Source organism: Anser cygnoides, chromosome 14, assembly GCF_040182565.1.
Source record: "Anser cygnoides isolate HZ-2024a breed goose chromosome 14, Taihu_goose_T2T_genome, whole genome shotgun sequence".
NCBI classification, from domain to species: domain Eukaryota; kingdom Metazoa; phylum Chordata; class Aves; order Anseriformes; family Anatidae; genus Anser; species Anser cygnoides.
This window is the reverse complement of record NC_089886.1, coordinates 11,572,509-11,597,755: the sequence shown is the minus strand read 5'-3', so window position 1 is coordinate 11,597,755 and position 25,247 is coordinate 11,572,509. Positions and strand designations below refer to the sequence as shown.

Below are 25,247 nucleotides of genomic sequence, written 5' to 3'. Positions count from 1 at the left end.
CAGGACCCATAAGCTGCCCACCCACAGGGACATGGCATCCACAGAGGTGGAACTGTGAGGTACAGACTTTCCTTCTGGTCATTCCACCTCCAGACATCCATCAACAAACAGGGAACAGCAAGACTCGGGCCATGAGGCTGATAAGAGCCATTGAAACAGTGACGGCAGCTGAGCAGAGACAGCTCTTTCCTGAGCAGACCACATCCACCAGTCATCTTGGTTCTGCTGATGTTTCTGGCCTAAGCTTTCCACTGACCACCCTTCTGCCTTGTGTCAAAACGTCCATGAATCCTGCAGTTATTCTGACAGAGGCCAACCATTTTGAGTGTGACTTTAAAATTAACCAACAGGATTGAAATTAAATTAGAGCAACTGACAATGACCCATTTGAGCACTTAAAGAAGAGTTTCTAACTGATTTTTAGTGGCTTCTAATTTTTAAAATGGATACTCTATCAATTCCATATGAAAAGAGATGAACTATTTTTCATATACTAAGACATAACATATGCTGGCAAAGAATTAGTTTTAAGATTTCCAAGGGATTAGACAGTTGCAAGCTGACTTTGTCGCTGGCTAAGTCAGGATATATGAATGTAAGCATAGTCACATTTACGGGATAATTTTAGGATATATCATATATAAATATTTGGCCCTGAAAAGATATCAACATGGATCAATTTAAATGAATTTCCACTGAGAGCCCCTCTGCACTGGTTCCTGTCCCTGATCAGACCTCTGCAGCTGTTTCACCTTGCTTGGCTACCTGTTTGATTTTGCAGCATTATCCAAGGAGAAACCCTCAAGAAAAATGATGCACGTTGAATACTTTCATTTGCTTGACATCTAAGGTGAGTGGCCACTTCCAGTTATGGCCTGCAATGGGGCCTTGCTTTGGGGCTTCCATGAATAAGCACCAGTTTACTGATACAACCAGCTTTCTCAGCCAGTTTCTATCCTGGCAGTCCATCGAATTGCACAGCCCTGCCATGTCTGGCCACCTGACTCTGCTCCCTCTGCCCCCAGGCATTGGGCTTGTGTTCCCAGCTGTGCCATGCACCGCTCTGGTCTGTTCACGGCAGGAAGGGCAGCAGGAGAGGTGCTTATCTACTCTTGCAGGAATGGGATGGAACAGTTCCAAAAAGCCTTGAAGATACCTCTGTAGAAGGCACTACCCAAGGCATGTATAGATGGAAGAGCACTCCTGCGTCCTCCATCAGGAAGGCTACAGCTAAGCTATGCGTTCTTAAATACTGTTACAACCAACAGATCTGAACTTAGCTCACTCACTGGGGCCTGTTTCACCCAGTGTTTTGGCATTGCCTGAATGAGGTGCCATGGCCCATGGCCATTGGATGACACACACCAAGAGCACTGCCCAAAAGCTTTGCTGTGTGGGGAGTTTGGGGCAGATGGGACTTGCCCTGGATGCAGTGATGCAAGCTCTTATGTGCAACAGGCAACACCTTGGCAGGTGGCTGCAGGCTCTAGTCAGGCTGAGTATCACAGGGTGTCCTTGCATCTTTGTGACTGAGATGCTTTTGAGTCCACCTAAACTGAGGAGAGAAGAGAGCGATTCCTCCCCCGTTTGCAGGCCCTGTGTAGGCTTGCGGGGCAAAAGCTGAGTTCTGAGTAGCTTCTGCATTCGCAAAGCAGGTTCCACCCCAGGTGACCTGAGCTGCCCACAACCAGCCTACAGTCAGCAGGGAAGGAGTAATCTCAGGTCACTGGATGCCCATCTCAGACATCTAATGACAAAGTTCCCCAAGGAGACCCCCATCTGAAAACTATGTATCTCTTCTGTGTGTGCCTCATTCCTCTCTCTCTGCTCATTGTGGAGGAAAATGGGACTAGCAGTGCTTGAAAGATGGCAACTGAACCTTTCTCACACTCCCAGGCATAGCAAACAGCCTGTACATGGTCCTGTGACTCTGAGGAAGCATCTCTGGAGAGGTCGGCACCACTTGTAGCAAGTTAGGAATTTTGCAAGGGTGCTCACCAAGACCCAGACTCTCAGTGTTTGTTAGCAGAGGCAGAGCAGCCCCGTAGCATACTTACTTCCCATTCCCATATTTGATCCGGATGTCTTTGCTCTTCTTCAGCTCTTTGCCATCTTTAAACCATTTGTAGGATGGCTGAGGGTTGCCAGCAGTCGCCTCACATTTCAGTGAGATCTTTTCACCAACATGAACGTTTGGACTTTTCAGTTTCTTCAGTTTGGGAGGGACAGCTACAAAAAGAGAAACCAGACAATGTGAAACCTGCCTCTTTCAGACGTTGCACACACATGATGAGAACCCACCAAGTCCCCGTCTGAAACGTGTGTGCTATCCCCACTGCTGCATAATGAGGGGTGGGGGCATGCATGCCAGCTCTACACCCCAGATTTCACTAGCACCCGGCAGGGAGGCAGCACTGAGTCAGAAACAACTGACTGGTGACGGAGGCACCCCCGGGTTGGCTCCCTCTTTTCTCAGCACCACATGGCCAGACCTGATGGCTCTATGGCTGCACTTACTCAGAGTGGTTCCATGCATCTCCTTCTAGAGCAGGGGCTTGCTCTGCTGTCCTGCCAGGCCAGAGGCAGGATGCAGAAGCTCAGACTCTTTGGAGACTGTTTTCCTCTGCATCCTGCCCTTGCTGTTAATGATTACCAACACCTCCATGATCTCTGCCACTGCATCAGACATGCTGCCAATCCTACAGCTCCACCAACCCCACCTGGAGCATTTCATTGCAGAAAGAACAGAGGTAGGCCACAGGGACCCATGCCTCTTTCCACCTGCTTGTGCACAACAGATGTTCCCACTCCTGTCTGTGTGCTCCAACATCTGAACCACCCTCAGGGAGGGACAGCTGCTAAAATGGACAATCTTTAGCATGACAGCATCACCAGCAAAGCAACAGCCACTGAGAGGGGCTAAAATGAAAGCCTACATGTGTAAAGGACGAGGAAGGAGTGACAGCAATTCTTCAGGTCACAGTTAGAATGGTGAAAGAATAAAGCTGTTTAAAAGTATCTTAGGACCTGTAATGTCACGCTGGCCAACTTGAAGCTGGGCTCTGCATGTGAGCTTTTCTGAGTGTCTCAGAAAGGGGATTTTGCCATGCACCTGGAACACCAGGCAGAAGAGAGACAGACGCTTCTTATCAATCTCTGCCAGGCTTTATATTACACCTGACATGCAAGGGTTAGCAGGCTTGCAATTTTTCTTTCACCTCTGCACTCCTCCAGCTCCCCTTTTCATTTTCAGATCTAACCTTAAAAAAGAAAGTAACAAGTTCCTAGTTTTGCCTTAAGAATATTGGTAACAATGGTTTCCACTTGTCTAAGATGTTAAGAGATAAAGTATTTCCTCTGACTTATATCCAGGAGCTTTCTTTTAACTGCCTAGTGCATTCTGATCTTGTGATAAGGGGCAGAAATAAAAGGAGGAGGGATTGGATGGGTTTCATTAGACAAATCACTATTTTGTGATTTGTATGTATTCTACTTTCACTCTCCTTGCCAAGCTAAATTATCATAGATTGGTTTTATTTAAAGACTGTTTTCACTGAAGGTGATCTTATATGAATGAAATAAAAAGCACCGCAATCATCAGGCATATGTTCACTTGGCAGGAAGCTCTGAGGGTTCTTTTATTCCTTTGTTTTATATGTGAGGCCATTGGAAACTAAATTGTCCTTAATCAAAAAGATACAAGCTTTTACAGAAACAGAACAGATCAGACTAACAGGAATTGTCTGGGCCAAGCTAACCATGAGTGAAACACAAGAGACGTCTGAAACTGTGAGAGGAGAGGTGTCTGTTATGAGTGGGCATAGCAGCAGGTCTGATCCCAGGCACACCAGACTTTCAGCTGGCTCTGAATAGCACAGCTCAGCTACTCTGGCTCGAAGGCACATAAGCAGTCTTTAGAATCAGGAGTGCAAAAGAAGCATGTTTAGCACACCAAGGGAAAAGGAATAAACTGCACTGAATACTTTCCCCTCCTGTTATTTCTGCACACCCAAGCCTGCTGCAGGCTCCCTAGAAATCCATGCCACAGGCAACAGGATGGGGAGGGCTGCATGTGTTAATGCAGAAGAAACAGTAATAAAAACAGTTTGGACAGTTTGGGCATTTCCTTTAGGCTGAACACAAGTCTTGCACTGCCTCCCAGGTCACTGTGCTTTGGTACAGAGAAAGAGACTTCTGAATAAAAATGATCTCAACTTTCCCCAAATTTCAGAAGTTCTGTGAAACTCCACGGTGCCCTGGGTTTTGCAAAGCCAATATCCCTGGTCCTTGCCTGGAAATGGGTCATCCAAAAGAGCAGGAAAGCAATGGATGGGGAAGAGAGCTTGTCTCTTCTCAGAACACTCTGCACAGCGAGTCAGAAAGGTAAACAGGACCATGTTTTCATAGTGGTCATTTTGGGGAATAGAGAAATAGATTGTCAAATATTTATTCTGTCTGAATGTGTGTGTCAGTTGGCTGCTATTGTATGCTGAGGTCACTGTGTACCATGCCAACATTATACATATGCCTTAAATACTGGCAAAGGTCCTGACCTTGGCAGTGGTGCACGTGCTTCATATTAGTTCCAGGCTGGATGTCTGCAGCATTATGAAGCAGGCAGCATGGCCTGGGAGAAAGATATGCTGATCCCAACCCTCTCTACAGAAAATGCTGACAGCAGCAGTGCAAAGCCCAGAAACCCAGAGATCATTGACCAACAGGGCCAAGGATGAGCATGAAATCTTCCAAGATCTCTATTCCCCAGTTCCTTCTCTCCAATGTGAAATACATCTCAGCCAAACCGACATAGGAGTCTCTTGCCCCTTGTGCTCCTGGCCACCAATGATAACATGCTTGACATTCCCCAGCAGGCAGGTAAAGAGATGGAGCCCACGTCACACAAGACAGGGGCTCTGCCTGCCTCACACTCCTCTAGCAGAGTCTGGCCCAGAAAAAGGGAGAACATGTTTCTGGCCCAGACTGCATGTTTTTGGCTGTCTTACTACAGGAGAGAAAGGGACTGCATTCAGCTCACAAGTCACAATTTGCAGACTGTAATTTGCCTGTTAAATCAGACAGGTCAGTTAAAGGGAAAATAGTTTGGACTGTGTCTGGGAACAGTACTATGCACACAGACACAGAGCTGAGTTCACCGATGCCCAGCACATCTGTGTGCCTTAGTGCAACAGTGTGGCTTGTGCTTGGGAAGAGCAGGCAGAGAGCATGCAGATGCAGCACCCAGAACCATGCACAGGCTGCTCTGTCTGAATGGGAAGCAGCGCAGCCAGTGTGGAAGCCCAGACCTTGTCTCCTATAAGGGCTGCTCTGATCTGGAAATGCTCTCTTCATAAGTCCTGGATCTTGTAGAAAAACACAGAAATCCTCATGTAAGGCCGTTAACTGATGACGAGCCTGCTGCATGCCAGCCAAAGACTTTTCACTGCTTTTTGTTCTTATTGTTTAAACTGCAGCCCTTCTTCCTAAACTGAATTTCTTTAACTTTGGCTTGCAGCCAACAGATCTTTCTGCCTTTCTCTGGTAAATTTGAATCCCATTTAACAACCAGAAACCTCTTCCCTTTTTAGGTACTTGTAAACTATGAATGAATCACCTTTCAAACTTCTCTACCGGTAAACTAAAGTAGCCTGAGAGACTAAAGCAGAACACTTAGCTAATACTGGAATATGTCAAAGAATGTTTTAAATCTTGGTTCATTTCCAGCTTTACCATCTACCCATTTCCTATCTCTGCCCCATCCAAATCACAAAGTTGAAGCTCAGAAAGTTGTAAGCTAGGTTCAAACAAATGTGAGGATTTTAAGTGTCCCGTTTTCTTAGCGTTGTGCACATGTTGGTTCATTTTACCTTTTCAAATACGTCGGAAAAAACAAGCCAAGACAACATGCTATACCTGGCAAACAGTCTCAGCAGTATACCAAGGGAGGTCCAAGTCCAATTTCCCTACTTTTCCACCAGCTGCCTGCTTCCCAGCCTCCTCTTCACAGGTTAATGCTGCTCTGATGCAGGCACTACAAATTTTGGCAGACTCAAAACACTAAACCAGGCCCACCCAAATCACTTCATCCGTGTGGCACTGAAGACCCGAAGTTGCCTTTTCAGCACCTCATCATCTGAATCTTATTGAATTGAATCTTATTGAATCTTATTGAATGTTATGTTTTGCTAGTTCATGGTCTCCTCCACACCTAGGTGAGCAACACATATCACACAGTCACCACCACTACTGGGTTCATGAAAATGAGGAGAGGGTTTGTGTCTGTACTTGTTCAACTGTAGCTATAGGTAGCTTCGGGTAAACATTTAGGACCCATACCTCCGGTCACCTTGTAATCCAGTCAAGCACTCCTCTATCCAAATTCAGGTCTTCTCTCTGTGGAGGTGAAGACCCACCAGCCTCACAAAGCCCAAGGTGTTGGACAGAAGAAGCAGCTGCACCCCAGGAAATTTTACTAACACATGACCACGTCAACAATATAGCGTGCTGCAGAAAGGAAGGTTTAACCATGATAGAGCTGGGACGAACAATAAATATATATTTTCTTTGGGTTTTTCTCACTCCAAAGTCAGATTAAACCCAAGTAACCATTAGATCTCAGCCTATGCTACTTGTGTAGGCTGTAAGCACTAAAGTAACCCTAAAAGGTGCCAGGACCCAGATCAACAAATGCACACAATTCCTTAGTCAGTTTCAAGAGTCATGTTCCACAAAGAGGCCTTTGCAGGAGAGGTTTGCCTGCTGACAGCAGTCCTGGAGCCTATTGCTAAGTTACCACCATCTTATGGAGAGAAGGTTACAAATGTCTAAAAAGTGATCCCAAAATTGCACCATATGAGCTGCTTGAACATCCACCTTACAAGGGCTTATATGTATGCCCTGCTTTAATTAATTCACTTCTGATTAAATTTGATATTACATTGAAATACTTTGATGATAACAGCACCTCTTTTACTTCTGAGGATGCCTAAAAGCACCTTAGAGCCAGAAGTCAAAATATAACTAACCATAAATGGGCAGAGTGCCCAAACAGAGTCCAACAATGAAACAGCAACAAAACCACAGCCCACCCACAAAATGTCTATATAAACAACCCTTCAGCAGCATAAAGCAGATGTAAGTACCCCGGGAAAGGTGCTCAGTGAACTCTTTAAGAGCCAACAATGCTAGCCACAACCACTACTTCAAGAGTTGTGTCTTGTTCACTATGAGAGATCCTAAAAAACAGACAACCTATAAATACATCTGGGGTCTCCAGGCAATAGACATCATGAGTAGACATGACTTATCTTCCTGTCCTCTTCCATGTAGTGGCAACTACTGGAGGCTCCCCTGCACTGCCAGGCACACAGGAGGTGGTAAAATGTTTTGGTAGCTGAACTGGGGAGGACAGGCTCCTTCTGCGTCTCTCTCAGCAGCTGAGGAAGAAGGTAAATTAGCTTGAATTCCCATGGCCACAACAATGAGAGACTAAAAGTGCTTTCTCACAGGAATAAGGGGAGATGCAAAGAGAGTTAGGACCTACAAACTCACTGGTGATGCCTTGACATGCCTACATTAGAGCGATGGCTCTAACTTCAGAGTGTGCTGAAAGCACACTCCTGCCAACACCGCCCCTGACTGTAATCCTCAGGTGAGGACACCCCTCCTCTGCCAGAAGCAGAGGAAAGCTGCACAGGTGAGCTGCACAGTGACATGCAGAACTGAGACCCTTCCCAAGCCAACAGTTTTGTCCCTAGGAACTGCAGTCTCCTAAGGTTTATGTTGGAAATGGGACGTTTCGCACAAGATGTTGGCCCCAGGATAGCCCTTTGACGCAAGTGCCAGGGCATCTAGCTTCTGGTCTACTGTGCTGGGGTGTAGAAGCTGCAGGTCCATTAATTTCTCCAGGGGTCTCAATACTCACAGTTCTTAATAGGGAAATCTTGACACCAAGAGAGCCTATGTAGGCACAGTCCTATAGGTTTCCATGTTCCTTGCCATTGAGTTACAAGATCTGCAGGCATGACACAAGTCCAGGCTCTGTCTCAGAGGTTGTTCTCTGAGGTCCTTTTGGAGATCCCCCACTACTTTGTGGTTCTAAGTCCCACTTTTCCCAAAGGCCTTCCCTTTAATGTAGGGCACCTTATATGGGAGAGTTCCAATGCTCTCCCAGATGGAAAATTTTAGTATTCATCCTCCCATGGAAATGTTTTGCAGCCTAGACTTGCTCCAAATTCAAATACAGAAACTTTTGCAAAGATGGCATTTCTTACCAAAAGAAAGTTTTCTGTTTCTATTATCTCTATTACAAGGTGTGCCCCTGGCACAATGTTTCACCACACAGGTCTGAAGACTAGAATTGTGTTTGGTGCACAATCTGCACTGGGCTAATACATTGGGCGAATATATCTTACTTTCTTACTAAGGCAGCCCTACTGCTTCTGTCATGTTGCTGTCTCTACTATGTTTATCAGAGGTGATGCTCCTTCAGCCTGTTTCTGCTTTGGCCTAAACCTGACAAGGAGAAAAAAAAAAAAAGAAAAAAAAAAGAATTTCAGTAGCAGCATTTCCTTCCCACCTTGACTCTTTGACTGTTCCAATACTCGCTGCAAACAGTACTTGTCAAACAGGGACTCATTCTGAAGAAAGCTCCCTCCAGCCAGAACATGAAGTCCACTTGGGAAAGACAGAAACAAACAAACAAAAAACAAACAAAAACCCTTGCTTAATGCAGCTACGGCTGTGCATCTAAACAGGCTGTGGCTTCTGTAGCTGGGAATCTGAATAGAGTTTTATTCCTTGTTGTTTTGTGGCGGCAAAGTCAGAAGAACTGCTCTGAGTCTATGACCCTCCAGTGCCACTGAAAGTAACAGGGCCGTTATTTAACTAAATCATAGAATCATAGAATGGTTTGGGTTGGAAGGGACCTTAAAGATCACCTAGCTACACCCCCCCATCCCCCAATGCAAAACCCTATCAAAAATATGGGAGGTAGCAAAAAACCCTGGCAGATACAACCTCCACAAGTCACCTAAGAGTCTAGAGCCTGTACAAGAGAACCTCCATGTGTAACTGACACATTGCCTCATCCCACTCTCTGCTGCAACCTACCAGTGGGTAGTTACAGGCTCCAAATTGGGAATATAAAATATAATAGAGTCCATTACATGTCTTTTGCTTTACACAAGTTATGTTTCCAGTTTATGCAAAAAGAATGGTCAGAGCTTCTCACAGCTGTTAATGTGAGTGTCTTTGCCTACTGCAGCAGCTCACTTACACTTCTGCAGTCCTGGGCAGCGGTATGCACCACGGAAACCAAAATGGCATGTTTCTCTTTTACATGATCTGTGACAGTTGGGACTCCACTGTGGCAAACATAGATGTGGCCCAATTTGCTGGCCACCTTGCCTTCACTGTCCATGGGTCTATCTGTGCAGTAACTGCAAAGATAGAGCCTTCAGCTGAGGTTAATAACTGAAAGCTCTCCAAGGACCCAAGAGACATACTCTGTTCCTAGCATGCACTATGCTGCTGTGCCCTTCCTACAGATATATGCCAACAGCAGTCTGAGACATACCTTTGCGTTCCTGGGAAGAGTCCTAGAGAGGACCCAAATAACTGGAAATGAGAACATGCTGACATGACTGAGCTCTGCAGAGCTGGTGTTGGAATGAAGCTTGGAAACCTTGCTGGAGCCAGAACATTATTGCTCCCTGCATGTCCCATTGCATCCCTCCCATATAAGTTTTTTCCCTTAACTAGGTTTCTCTAGTGCTCTTTGTCTCAGGGAAAACTTACTACAATGCCAATCTGTAGCACTACATATTTTTCAAACTTTGAGTTACAACAATCAGTATTTCCATGACCATTTTTATCAGCCAAAGAAAATTGACTGGAAAGTTGCAAGAGGGTTTGCTGACTTAGGTTCATTCTCTATAGGATACCTCTTGCAGCTCAAACCACAGGAAAATGTGCCACTAAGCCAGCAATTTCACTTTCCTCTTACAAATTCTGGTTCCACTTACATAAGCAAGCAACTGATAAATTCCTCTTCCTCCACATTTCTCTTTCCCACACTTAGTATTTAGTTATTCTTCTTCCAAGTGAAAGTTTTTAAATTGCTATATGATTTGGCCCAAAGCCCTAAGCTGAAATCTCAACTCCATTGAAATCAATGAGCATTTGGCCACTGGGCAAGGGTGTATTCCCAATACGCAGGCTTTTCACCCAAATTGTTCAGACAGTTAGGGTATGCTTATACCATGGAGTGGTCAGAAGTGATGGAGGTACAGATGCACATGGCCACTCAAATGCTTACCTGAATAGCACAACAGCTACAAAGAATGCACGTACAAATATCCAATACTAAAATCCCTGGGCTGAAGTGGTTGGATTTGCCAAGCCTAGTACTCTATGAACACTAGCTGGTTTGCAAACAACGTAATTGGAGTAGAATTGCTATTGTGTTTGTTTGTTTTGAATATTTTTGGCCAGGAAGTTGTCCTGGAGGTATAGTTGAGCATAAGTGGTCTGATGGAAAAATGTCATTCATTCTGTTCCTATTAAAACCAAAAACAATAGCCACACAGAGACAGCAGTGACAATTTCTGCTCTTCATGCCTCTAACAATGTGTTTTCAACCCTAAAGGCAACATCTTGTTTGTACCCAATTGATTCTGGGATCATATTTTATATAATCAAATATATCTTTAAACAAAGATACATTTTATGAACTGCTCAATTTCCAGATGACCTTGGAAACTGCAGTTCATAAAATATAGTTTTATCTCTATCTTCAAAATCAGTTTGAAAAATGGCCCACCCATACTCAATAGACCACCAGTCAAGACCCATCCAACAAACAAATTATCCAAAGCATCCAAAACTTTAAAATACATTAATTCTTTGTTTCAACCATTGAATAATAAGCACAAACTCTTTGCCCTATCACCATTGTAAGGACCTGGGTGGCATCCATCATCTTTCAATCACCAAAAGAAAGTATAATCCTCACCCCAGGAGACAAAATGATCCAAGAAAAAAATAAAAAAAATGAAACCATATATAGATCCCTTACAGTCATGGCAAAGCTGAAGGCTGTTTCAGGTTATAGGGGTGGATTTGCTATTGTAAAATGGCCATTAGTGGAATGTCATCAATATCAGAAGGATGAAAAAAAACTATTTGGTGTTTTACGGTGCTATCAACCATGGAAGTGTTTCTTTAAAACACTGGAAAGACAAAAAAAAACCACACCAACCCTCAGTCAAAGCGAAGTGAAACCCTTTTAAAAGAAACTGCCTGCATCACCTGGCCTCTACCAATGACAAGAGGATAGAAAATATACCATCATGGACCATTACAAGTAAACTTGCAAAAGCAAGAGTCACCATGGATAGAGAACACCCCCAAATGCTAGCTACCTTTTCCTTTAGTTAAACCAGTAAGAAGTGCCACTACAAACAGATAAATGTAGCTGAGCCTCTGAATGAGGCACAAAGTTTACCAAGTAACTGCATGTTCACATTACCTTCTGCTCTTTCTTTCTGCCTAACTCAGCCTCATGCCCATCAAATTTAGGTGTAAAAGTAAAGGACCAAGGATGCACTCTTAGCTTTAGATAGCACAGCACATCTGAACATCTTTTTCCTTCCCTCTCAGTATATTGTACTAAAAGAGAATGAAGGTCCCAGAAGTGTTAAATTACTAAGATGTGAAGTCTGAGGTCAGGTAGACCATAAGACATGCAGCACCATCTGCAAGAGAAACCCTTCAAATCTATCCCAAATCAGCAAAATCCCAGCAGAGAATCTGCCTACTGCCCTACCCACGATGACTTACAGTCAGTTTTAACACGCATTTTCAAACATGCCTAATACGTGCAAGTATAGTAGATCGCAAAACTTGGAACCAATTATGGTGACGTTAATTGAGTTCAGGCAGAGGTAGAGAGAAGGTCAGATGGGGCAGCCCAGCTTGCAATATTTTTTGGGTATTTCAACCTCCCCTGGAAGTTCTGGGCCAGGGAACATCCCAGCATTTCATACAAGACCAGGTGGAAAGACTGCACATAACAGGCATTCAAAAAACAAAACAATTACTTTGATGTCTGACAAGTTAAATTCAATTAGCAGTTTCTAACATTGGGGTGGGGGAAATTTTTAACTTTTAACCTATAAAATCATATTCACTACCATTCCATGACAAAAGCCAACCACTTGCTGTCTTTATTACAAATATTTTTTCCACGTCTCTGCTTACTTTGAAAGTTCACCATTGTCTCTAGTAGGGTTTTAACAAATCCACCAGAGGGTATTTCCAAAACAGAAAGCCGTGTTTTTATCGGGATCTCCCCACAAGAGACCCAGGGGCTTGCATTAAAAACTTGTTTGTTCTCTGTAATGCTATATTAGAAAGATTAAAAGTTTTTCTATTAGTTTAAGAAATGCTTTAAAGCACTGGTACCAAAAGAACCTCAAACAGTAACCACAGGTCTGTTTTTCATCCAAAAACAGGAGAAAGAAAGAAAATAAAGATCATCCCTGAGACAGCATTTCCAATGCAGACAGATACATGCATGTCCAAATACCACCAAATGTGGATGGAATTACCACCCTATACTATAAAACTCTCCCAGTACCCACGACGCACTGGGTCTCTGCCATTGCTGGAGCAACGGCCTGTGTCAGGCCAAATTCTTCCCTCTTCCCACACATTGACCTCTCTGTTGAAGTCAGCGGGACCATTCACACAAAAGAACCTGATCCGCAGAGAGGGGCTGGCTCCAGTCCGTGCCTGCAGCACCCGTGTGCTCGCTGAGCTGGGGGAGCGACTGAGCCCTGCAGAGAAGAGGCCACCCTCCTCTGTGGGCTGCAGGGAAGCAGCTAGTTGTAAATTCCATTTGGGACTCTGGGCACTGCCCAGTGGAGACACTAACACAGCATGTCTCCTGTCTTGTCCAGAGTGTGGCTTCCCAGCATTGTTCTGAATAACTCTGGACCCCCACTGAAGCACAGCGATGGGTGGCTTACACTGAAATGTCCCCCAACCAGGCTGATTTATGGCTGCCAGGAGTCTCAAGGATGTCAGCTCTTCCTGATTAATTTTTTTATCCTTATTTTCCCTCTTTTTATATTTGAATATTGCTTACTGCAATATTCTTCAGAACTATTCTCTGGAAAGCCATGCTGGCTAATTTTTGGCTTGTAAATTGCTCATGAGCAGTTTGTGGCTTGTGTTTAAAAAAAAAAATCAAGTAACTTTGGCTCATTTTGGTTGGATAAAGAGATTTTGTGGCCTCCATCAATTCTAGTCCTTGACAGCAGTGACAGAGCTCATATTATCACAAACATACAGTTGCAATTTTAAAATCTGCTTCCTGTGACTCTTTGTTACAATTTAATCAACAGTTTCTGCTTCCACAAACATTTCCGGCAGAAAGTCTATTTCATAGAACATTCACGGGCAATAAATAAGGATGAAGGTAAAGCAAATTTGAGGCTTCAATGTGAGCAAACTTTTGCTGGTTGTCAGCTTCTCACTGAAGGACATGAAGAAAAGTAGCAAAGGATGGGGTGATAAAGTTCATTTTCTAGTCGATGTTGCAGAGTGCAAGCAAACAAAAACAAGACAAATTGTGCAGTGGTGAAACAAGGGTGAACAGAAGACAAAAGGTAACATAATGGTGGCCTTAGTCGAAGGAGCCTTCTGAGTTCAACATGGATAGGGAATTATTGGACTCACTTTACATCGAGCTGCAGATCACAAGGTGGGAACTTTCACCAAACTTGCAAACAGATCCTGCACAACACAAACAACTTAAGGTGAAAACCAGAGTTCTGAACAAAGATGGTTGTTGAGCAAGAAGTTATTAATAGTGCTGGGTTTTATCCCAGAAATATTGCGTAAAGTGGGACAATTCACATCCCTTCTCTGTGCTTCCATTTCCTCTCTCAAAGATCCCATTTAATATATTTGAGGCAGGGACTGTCTCTTGTTATGACTCTGTGCTGTGAATAGCACAAGGGGAACAATGCTGCAATCAAGACCTCTGGATGCCACCACAAGCACCAATTATAAGCAGCAGTGACAACAAGCAGAAGGAGTTTGGGATCCAAGGAAGACCTGAGAAAAGACAAGACATAATGTGGGATTCATTGTGTATTATAACCATGGATGGTTCTCATCTCCATAAAGAGTGACAGGGAAAATCAAGGAAGCAGTTGAGCTAGACAAGAGAGAAGACTCTATTCAGACACCCCAGCTTAAGCAAAACTCCTCCAGAGCCATTCCTTCCCTTCTTCTGTCTGACTGCTACTCCCCTTCACCATCTCCCCAAGCTATCCTTGAATAGCTCCTTTAACAGCCAAGGAATGCAAACACCTAGAAGCCCACAAAGGCGATGTTCAGGGGTCTGAGAAACAGTATGAAGAACCTGAAGGAAAGAGTAAGGTATCCTCTGCTGGGGAAAATTCTTGTACAAAATTGACAATCTAAATACACTGTTCAAGTGAGTTTCCGATAAACATGTAAGAGGTGCAGCATTGCTGAGGAACTCTCCTGGAAAGGCCTGGATGGACCTTTACCATCTTCAGCACCCACAGAACCAATATGGAAAGGCCCAAAGACAGGGTTCAGGTAGATAACAAATCACAGGATTGCAAGAATGAGATTGGAGGAAAACTACAGAAGTTGAGCAGACTACATCCCTGCCCTGAGGTGGGATCAGCCATGTAGCATCCATCCAACTCACTACAATCCAGACACATAAACAATCTGGCATTACATGTCTACATTGCATCCCACAGATTACCCTGGGACCTGGATGACCTCAAGGATTCCACAACCTCTTCAACAGGCAACACGAGATCCCCTCCAGGAAAAGGCCTACAGTCCCTAAACGAAATGCTGTCATCACAAGGGCATAGTAGTTGGCAGGTGACAGGGAACCCATCCACATTATCAGTTGTGACCAGTGAGGCAATTTTGGCCCCCAACATGCCAAAGAGATGTTCCACCACTCCCCTCAACTCTTTTTGTCTTTCAGTCCTTTACATGGCCACTCCTTTCTGTTTTCTCGTCCATGCCAGCTGCTACCAACCACAGATAAAATAACCAGAATCACTCATTTTTGCCCTTCCAATCTCAACTCACCTTGGCTGTGAGATGCATCATTGTTTTTCTTTCCTTTGCAAAATCAGTGACCTTGAAAACTCTGAACAGTTCTCTTAAGCCCCAGTCTCACCCTCCTTTCATTTCTGCAAATGTTGAACACCTCTCACATCTCACTGATGTGCTCCAGGCAGTCTTATCCTCATTAAACTGAGAGAGTCTGGATCATCTTCTTAGACAAGGACCTGAATATTGGTGCTTCTTTTCTGGTTTTCTGCCAGTTTGGAATAGTGCACCAAGAGCTCCTCTATCACACACAGATCAGAAATACTTCGGTGCTGCTTTGAGACTGTGTTGCTCTCTGGTCACACTCTCCCTGAGATTGCAGGATGCAGAAGATGTGCTTCCCCTTATACTCACTCTTCATGAAAGGTGACTGCACTTCACCCTCATGTTCTGTCTGTCCCTGCAGTGGCAGCTCCTCCATCTGATCATTAGGCCTGAAAGACCAAGAGAAGAAAGACTTCCTGCTCACCTAGGTTCTGCCGTTTGCATTTACAGGACCCCTGTGCACATACAGAGGAAGGCTGACAGTCTTCACAACCCCAGATGCCCTTACCCACCCTTTTTCAACAGACAGGCTCATGGCTGATGGCCACATGATGCCTCCATGATGGCCATATCTGTGCTGTGTTGAGCCTGCAGCCACACAGGCAGAGGAAGAGTTGGTGACCCTGGCTCAGTTTCAACACTTTCCACCTGGCCTGACTGAAAACCACACTTGATCTAATCTCCTGAGAGTAGGCAAAGGCCAAGAGAAGGGAGCATGGCTGGTAGGGACTGGTACTGGCTGTAGAGGAATAAGGAACTAAGAAAGAAGTTGGATGGGGTAGCAGGACCCAGAGGAAGGTGAGAGTTTGCTGCTCTATTTTTCCCCTTTTCCATATCTACTTATGGTGGTCCCTTCAGCCTCACTGATCCATGTAATGGAGGACATTCCTAGCTTTGTGCCCTTGGCATGAGCACAGCACATTTCATGAGCTCAGTCAAGGGCCACTGACTCCCTTTTGGTATTTTGCCTAGAGCCCACGTGTCCCCGTAGACAGGAATGACAACAAACTGACATCCATTCCATTCTGTCTCTCCCACAAAATACAGGCCCAGAGGGAACCATGACCTTGGGGATATGCAGGACCCTACTGCACAACAGCATCTTAATATGTCACACAGCAAGGAAGAGTGCAGGCAACAGGACAGGAGCATCAGGCCTGTGCCACATGGTACAAGAGATCTGTTTTACTGGGTTGTGCTCTTCTTTGAACAGGCTCATAGACTTCATATGGCTACAACCAGCCAAAGTGACTACAAATGTGTGCATAATTCTTCTCTGACCATGAAGAATCTCATGAAATTTATCACGGTTGCTAACACCCAACCCACTGGACTATATTCCTCTACCGTTACTGTACACTAAATCCCCTAACTAACTGTACTGTGACTCCCCTAAATTGTGTTAAGAGCCCCATGGAAATGCAGAGGAGGTTAACTATGCACAGTTCACCATGAAGGGCAGCAATTGGCAAGACTAGCTCCCAACACTGTGCTCTCCTTCGCTCCCCTGACAATTTGACACACTGCTGTTTATTCTAATCCATTGTTCATGGTCCTCCACCCAGTTTTCTGCCCATGTGATGCTCTCCTGTCCCTACCAACTGGAATTAATTTGGGGTGACAGGATTTTATGAAGTGCTCTGTATCTGAAAACTTCGATCTAAATACTGGCAGAGTATTACCTGCTTTCATACAGATATTTTGGCATTTTAACAGACACACAGAGTAAACAAGCAAGCCATCACGTTTTTCTGGGGCAGTTGGCTTGTAATTCCTGGCTCTCTCTGTGATCCTATGAAAAACCAGATGACTTTGAGAAGGAGATACTGGTCTGCAAGGACTGTTTATCAACATAAACATTATTCACACATAATTCCCCTCCACTTCTAACTTTTCTTGTAAAGCTGATGCTGCTAAAAAGCTTAGCTGAACTTAGGTCAAAAAAAGATGGCTTTTGAAAGACTTCCAGTGGTTCATTTGCAATGAGGAATAAATCATTTCAGCTGTGATGAGTCCTTAAGCAGCCAGCCCTGTTACCAGAGAGAGCTTTGGACAACTCCTGCAGTGAAGAAGGACAAGGCTTTGGTGATACATGGGGACTCGTGACAGACACAGAATGCAGCCAGGAAAGACCACCACGCTGCAGAGGGGCTGCCATGTTGGGTGAGACTACGCTCCTTGCTAGACAGGGACCTCCATTTCATGGCAGCAAGTATCACTTACTCCTCTTGAAAAACTTCTCAGTAGGGAAGTCTTCTGCATTCTCTCAAGGACAGAGCTGTTGTTTCTGCCCTGATGCCCAAAGGCTTATAACCCCCCATGCAGTTTTATCCTAGCTAATCCAGCTAACAGCATGCCTATGCTTCATACAAAAGTCTTGCCCTTTCTGCCAGTTCCACTATGCCTCATTTACGTGACTTTCTGTGTCCCTTTGCCTTTCAGAGACCTCAAGTTTCAACCCTGTGTGGGCCCAAGTTGTTTCCAGGGTCCCTTCCCCAACTCTCAAATCCAGAGGCCCTTCCCCATCCACATGCCGTTCTTGCAAGAGCCTCAGTAATGCTTTACATGTAAAACACTAGCAGCCTTTTACCTGTGTCACTGAGGGCACAAAACCTCTGTCCACCACCAGAAGGTGCTGGGGACCACCACCATGCTTCCAGCTCAAACTGGCACAGTCCACCTGTGCTCTGTAGTCAGGTCCCCTGAGGACCAACTGCCTCCAGCCTCTCTGAGACCTGTGACATGGTGGGGCTGAGACAGTATTTGAGGGGTGGATTTGAAGAGAAGGCTTTAGGGAACAGATGGGATATGAATCTTAATGCTCTGGCAAATGAGGGTCACAGATGACAGCTAGGATGGCCAGTCTGATAAACTCATGGTAAGGAATGTATTTGTGGTCTACAAACCAAAATACCACACGTACACACAACTCCCATAGCATACCACCCCAGTCATTCAGCCAGCTCACGTGGACCACGAGTGCAGCACAGAAGGGCTGTTGACTAGGGGTAATTCATCAAGTTCAGTCCCTGGCTGCTCTAACAGGTTTGGACTCGAGCAGCTAATCCAAGCCCAAACCTGAGGAAGGGGGACTCCCAACGCAGGCTGTTCTGCAGAGGCTCTGTGTTCAGGGTGGCTTCTCCAGAAGGTACTAACAAACCATAATTAAGTCTCTGCTTTCAACTGGTCCCCCTTTTTCTGGGTAAACAGGAAGCCTGAGTGCACCAGCCTCCTCCCTTCTACCCCTTTGCCTCCCCCTGATCAGGGTCATTGCCATGCATCATCGACAACCCAGGGCCAGCTTGGAACAGAGCTGCCATCAAAGCTCTTGGTTCCTCAGGTTAGTGCAGCTGCTTAACCAAGTCTACTTGGCAACACAAGCGAAGTACTGGCACACTTTTCTGCAGAATAAGAGGGTTTCAGGCAGGAATCTGGTACAGAATAGTTCTTTCCCTTTAAATTCACACCCTATGCCCAGCATGTTTTGCAAGAGCCTCCCTGTGCAGACAAGCCCCGAGGCTTGAGTGCAGAAAAACACCCCTGCTAGGGGAAGCACCCAAGCCATTTTGAGGCCAGGGCTCCTGAGTACTACAATGAGGCACATGCTAAGCTTGCACGTGGCAGAAGAGAAGGAAAAGGCTCAGAGACATGTGGTTCTCCATGAGGGTGAGAAAAGAAATGTGTACCAGAGACAATCAGAGTCTCTTCTGACCTGCAGAGAAGACCACAAAGGAAAGCAGGGGAAAGGAGGAATGGACAGACAGATGCCACACACTCAGGCCAGCTGCATTGGAAATAATAAATTATGCCTCTTATTCTCAAAAATGATGATACTGGAATAAATACAATGAGCCATCCATCCAGAGATGTGTTTGAGGTTTGTTATTTCCCTTTGATATTTTGAATGTTTAGGCCCCAGAAAGGGTGCATTGTCTTGCTTTGCTGTGATAACAAAGGATAGAGAAATTGGAGATTCCCAGAAAATAAAGCAAGTACAACACCTGGGGCTTTACGGGAAATACCAGATTATCACATTTCTGGCAATAACACCGAAACTATTGGCAGTGCTTCAGATTGCTACTGCTTTTTTTTTTTTTTTTCTTAACCCCCCAAAATGAACAAGACATGTACCTAACCCTGTGATAAAACCAGGGTTGTGACTCATGTCATCTCTCTCAAACACTATCTGACTCAAAACTTTAGCAACACAAAATGTTACAATGCATGAAGTGAGCAATGGTCCTGCTAATGCCAGACTTGTTCTTAAAATCGCATGTCCTGCCCACATTTTCTAAGTATAGGGTAGAAAAGGAAACCTCTCCAGAAGCACTAGTAATTAAAACAAACAACTAAATATGTGCTATGGAGATAGAGGTGGTTTTGAAATATGTTATTAACATATTTCCATCACACAACATTTCTTTGTCACCTCTTGCTTCACCTTCAGCCCATCAGCAGCTGGAAGCTGCTGGAGCTCCGGATAAGCTCAACCAGAGAAAGAAACATTCCCTGAAATGCAGGTTAGAAAAGATCTAAACAACAACAACAACAGCACTGCAGCTGTTGTCTGCAGAATCAGGAAGACACTCTTACACCTTGAAGTTTGCCAGCAGAAGAGCTAGAGGTATTATTTAAAAAATTAAAGCCTGGGAAGTCTGTGCAGGCTGAGGTGACATGCCCTAGGAAGCATCTGCAGCACCTACACTGTCCCTGGCAGCACAGATCAGCATCCTTGAGCCTGCCTTGACAAATGAGCTGAGAGAGAGGATCGCTGAAGAGGTAGAAGCATGCACTGTAATCAGTACACATGGGGCTATACACAGCTCAAACCTGTAGCCTGCCTTTACTGCTACTTTACCTCCACTGGTATCTAAGCAAATGACAAAAAAGCTTGCTCAGGATGTCTTCATGTAGACATACTCTTATGTATGCTCATAAGAGTATACTGACTTATACAAACTCATCCTGTATGCTCAGGATATCTTCATGTAGCAATACTCTTCCCTAACTGCAGTAGAGACATCACAGTGGCTGGGTGAGGACTGTTTGCCCATGGCAACCTTTTTCACTTGACAGCTCTTTGCTTATCAACAAATCTTTATCCTCATGCCTAAAGCGCACAACCGTCAATCAGGAAAGCTGAATCAGATTCTCAGCCTTGTTAAGGAAAGGGCTGTTGCAGCATGGGTGCCTACACACCACCACTGCAGCACAGGATGGGCACTGTCCTTCACCACCTGCCTCCTGCAGGAAACTCAAGTGTTTATTTAACCATCACCCACAAACATTCTTCCAAGATTTTGACCTTTTCCTCACCCAGCTGCCACTGTTACTTGCCACAATGTCTTCCTGAAATCCACCTACTAAAGGGTGTCCCAAAACAAGACACACAGGAGTTTATCAGTTCTCTTCCTTGATCCTAATATATCCACTTCAGACTGCAGAAAAGTCTCCTTACTCCTAAATATTCTCAGTAGCTCTGCTGGCCAGAAAGGGGATGCCTGGGGCTCAGCAGAGTGGGCTGTGGGAAAGACATCCAGAAATAGGCATCCCATCTTCCTGAGATTAACTTTTTAGGGAAAAAAGCTCAGATTTTGGACAAAGACTTTTCACACCTGGAGGGACTGGGGGAAGTAACACCCAAGACTGTGGGAAATGTTCTTTTGCATAAAGCAAAAGCACGGACATTATTATACACACACCACTTTTGGTACTGAGTCATCATTTCATGTAATATCCAGGATAATTTCGGTTTTGGACTGGATCTCTTTCTCAACATTATATAACTGGCATCTCTGCAATGTTAGGACCTCTTTTGCGATGCATGTTTTAGCTGTTTTTTACCCAACAACTATCCAGAGATTTCATTATAGCATTCATTAAAGGACCCTCTCACGCAGACACACAGCACAAATACACAAACCTGAATTCATTTATTGACAAATATTAAGCAAAATATACTTCAGCGCCAAAGTGAAGTTCATCACATTCCTTGTCCTCGCCCTCCAGGCAAAAGCCTGAATGAGCAGATGAAACGCGCATGACCTCTGGAAGGGAAACAAACTGCTTCTTGGGTAGCAGCAATCAGGCCTGCCCTGCTCCAGCACCATGACCTATTGATCCAAGACCTGTTAGCAAGACCTTCTGGATCTGCATCACATTAGCACCTCCATCATTTTTAGGCAGCCAGATTTCACAAGACAAGATCAGCAATTTTCTCTGCTCACAGCAGAAGTCAGCCAGCCTAGCGTTGTGATAGTGTGTGATGTAGAAATGACACTGCTACACAACCTGCTGTGCCCATCAATGAACACATCATGGAGCAGACATAGCAGCAGTACAGACTGGCTCTAAAAATTTTCTAGCCAAGAAAGCCCTGCCTTGCATTGCCAGCTGTCTAGCCAAAAGGGAGTGATGTGCCAGCAGGAGTAGCCACTGTATTGTATACCAAGCCTCTCCCAATATCAGTGTTCCTCTCACTTGCAAATCATGCAATGGAAGTCAGGTATGTGATTTTTTGTTTGTTTGTTTGTTTTACTTCATAGTGTGTTTGAGGAGGCTTCTCCCCTGCAGAGAGCAGCAAGTTAGCATGTGCATGGCTGAAGCTGGGCACCTCACCAAGCAGAAGAGCTGTGATGGTGTCCCGGTAGAAACAGAGAGCTCTGTCAGTTTCAGAGGTTGACAGCCAACTCTGCTACCAGCAGGAAGGTGCTCTCTTCAGTTCAGTCAAAGGTAGGTCCTGGATTTTGCCCCATGTGGTTTTATGAGGCTTACCACAGGCAGAAGGCACTTTTTTTTTTTTTCACTGTGATTCTTCCTTTTTGCTTGATAGAGTATCTGCTTTGTGCTTGTCAAATGCACTGTGCCACAGAATCAGAGACTAGAATCATAGAATCATTAAGGTTGGAAAAGACCTCCAAGATCATCTGGTCCAATCATCACCCCACCACCAATGTCACCCACTAAACCATGTCCCTAAGTACCACTTCCAACCTTGCCTTAAACACCCCCAGGGACAGTGACTCTACCACCTCTTTGGGCAACCTGTTCCAATGCCTTACTGTTCTTTCTGAGAAGAAATGTCTCCTAATTTCCAACCTAAACCTCCCCTGGTGCAACTTGGGGCCATTCCCTCTAGTCCTATCACTGGTTATCTGTGAGAAGAGGCTGACCCCAGCCCCCCACATCTTCCTTGCAGGTGGTTGTAGAGAGCAACATGGTCTGCCCTGAGCCTCCTCTTCTCCAGACTAAACAACCCCAGTGCCCCCAGCCACTCCTCATAAGACTTCTGTTCCAGACCCCTCACCAGCTCCGTAGCCCTTCTCTGGACATGCTCCTGGGCCTCGATGTCCTTCTTGTAGTGAGGGGCCCAAAACTGAACACAGTACTCGAGGTGCGGCCTCACCAGGGCAGAATACAAGGGGACGATCACCTCCCTGGTCCTGCCGGCTACACTACTCCTGACACAAGCCAGGATGCTGTTGGCCTTCTTGGCCACCTGGGCACACTGCTGGCTCATGTTCAGGTGAGCATCGACCAGCACCCCCAGATCCTTTTCCTCTGCAGCTTTCAAGCTACTCTGCCCCAAGCCTGTAGCACTGCACGGGGTTGTTGTGACCAAAGTGCAGGACCCAGCACTTTGCCATGTTGAACCTCATCCCATTGGCCTCTGCCCATTGACCCAACCTGTCCAGGTCCCTCTGCAGAGCCTTCCTAACCTCCAGCAGATCAACACTTCCCCCCAACTTGGTGACATCTGCAAACTTACTGAGGGTGCACTCAATTCCCTCATCCAAATCATCAATAAAGATATTAAAGAGGATGGGCCCCAACACCAATCCCTGGGGAACACCTCTCATGACCGGTCACCACCTGGATTTCACTCCATTCACCAACACTCTCTGGGCCCAGCCACCCAGACAGTTTTTAACCCAGCAAAAAGTGTACCTGTTCAAGCCATGGGCTGCCAGCTTCTCCAGAAAGAGACTGTGGGAGACTGTGTCAAAGGCCCTGCTGAAGTCTAGGTAGACTATGTCAACAGCCTTTCCCTTGTCCACTAGGTGGGTCACCTGGTCATAGATGGAGATGAGGTTGATCAGGCAGGACTTGCCTTTCATGAACACATGCTGACTGGACCTGATCCCCCGGCTGTCCCACATATATTGTGTGATTGCATTCACGATGACCTGTTCCATCACTTTTCCTGGCACCGAGGTCAGGCTGACAAGCCTGTAGTTAGTTCCCTGGGTCCTCCTTACAACCATTCTTATAGATGGGCATCATATTAGCAAGTCTCCAGTCATCCGGGACCTCTCTGGATGATAGATGATGGAAAGCGGCCCAGCAATCACATTCGCCAACTCCCTCAGCACCCTTGGGTGGATCCCATCTGGCCTCATGCACTTGTGACAGTCCAGGTGGAGTAGCAGGTCTCTAACTGTTTCCACCTGAAACATGGGGGGTTTCTTCTGCTCCCCATCCTTGACTTCCAGATCGGAAGACTGAGTACTCCAAGGATAAGTGGTCTGTCGCAACAAGCAGAGATGGCTGGAAGCAAATGTGAACACCATGCACAGAGGCACACCTCAGGGCTGCGGCCCAGCACCAGCTGAGGCAGTAGTGAAAAGATCCCCAATGGGAGAGAGATTCAGCAGGCTGGAAGAGAGAGCACTGGTGAGGCAGTGATACCAAGCAGCTGCTGTTGCTGGCTGGGAACATCACTGTACTCCAGGTAATCTCTGCACTCGAGGCAGAAAAGCTTCGAGCAGCTTGCCTGGGGGAGTCCAGATTAGCAAAGGGAAAGGAACTCCCCATCCCTTGGACCTTACTCCAAGAGCACTCAGGTCAAGCCAAGGGGTGGGAAACATCCTGAACATGAAGGGCTCTTTTGGTGTGTTTTGAACCAGAGAAAAAGCTGCTGAGTGGGGGAGCTTTGTCAGTGGTTTCGCTGGAGGAAGAGGTGTGCAAGAGGCATACAAGGAGCAATAGGATTGGTACAGGCTTTGCTGGAGTAATCTGCTAGCCAAAACTGAATATCCCCCACACCTCCACAAGGGCTGGAGCACATCAGGAACCAGGGGACTCTTGCAAAGTGCCATGGACTTCAAAGTGGAATGAAAAATTCATGTGAGCACAAACACATGTACACATATATACATACACAGTTTTGTAGCTGAAATAAAGTCCCAGCCTTCCAATCAAAAAGCTGTTGAAAGCAAGAGGGTTGGATGCTCAGCTGGTACACATCATACACAGACTAACAAAGCCATAAGACCTAGGCCAGAGAAACATCTGTTGAGAACCTGGCTGATAGATTTTAACCTGATTTTACCCTCAAATTAAGCAAATGTGCAAATTCTGACACCAAAAAGAGGTTTCTCTGAAGGGCTTCCAAACGTCAGTGAACAATGTAGGAAATCTGCTTTGAATTTATGGGCGCTCAATTTTAGCGTGGGTTTAAGATAATTTAAAGTTTCGCTGCTTCCCTGAAGAACACCTTTCTGTCCAACTCATACTTTTGTGGCTGTCTTTTTCTGAGCTGCCAGCCAGGAAGTCTCAGATTTGGAGAGCAAATGCAGTTCCCTTCCCCTCTCACTCACCACCAGGCAAGAGAAATCAGCAAGATAAGCTGGGCTTTGACTTGCATGTGTAGTCAAAAATTTAAGGGCATTGTAAGGATGAGACAAGCTGTAAAAGAGCTCCAGGACCACTGGCTCCTCATAAGTGTGATCATCACCATTACTGCATGGAGACAAGCCTTGTGTGTCTTATAGCTCTTCTCTGCAAAGCTTCTCTCCCTCATATTGACAAGTTCTCACCTTCCAGACATGCCTGAACTAAAATTCTTCATAGGGCTGCTGACTGAGTCTGCCAAACCTAATTACCTGAGTTATTAATTACCTAAATGTTTAATTCTTCCTGTGATTACATGTATTTGTTGTTACAATTTGGCACAGCTCAAAAATGCAGCACCATAACACTGCCCTTGTCAGAGGGGGACAATCACAGGTCATCTCAGTTCAAAACAC

At 45.4% G+C, this 25,247-nt stretch overlaps 1 protein-coding gene across 4 annotated transcripts in view; it reads right to left on the bottom strand.

The window, feature by feature from the left end:
- The window catches only part of NRG2 (neuregulin 2), a 175,527-nt gene that overhangs the window by 64,183 nt on the left and 86,097 nt on the right, over positions 1–25,247 (bottom strand). For all 4 annotated transcript variants that reach the window (XM_067005494.1, XM_067005492.1, XM_067005493.1 and 1 more), the window contains exon 2: positions 2,058–2,229. In XM_067005494.1, the coding sequence (XP_066861595.1) occupies positions 2,058–2,229 (172 nt within the window). The remainder of the gene's footprint in view (positions 1–2,057; positions 2,230–25,247) is intronic.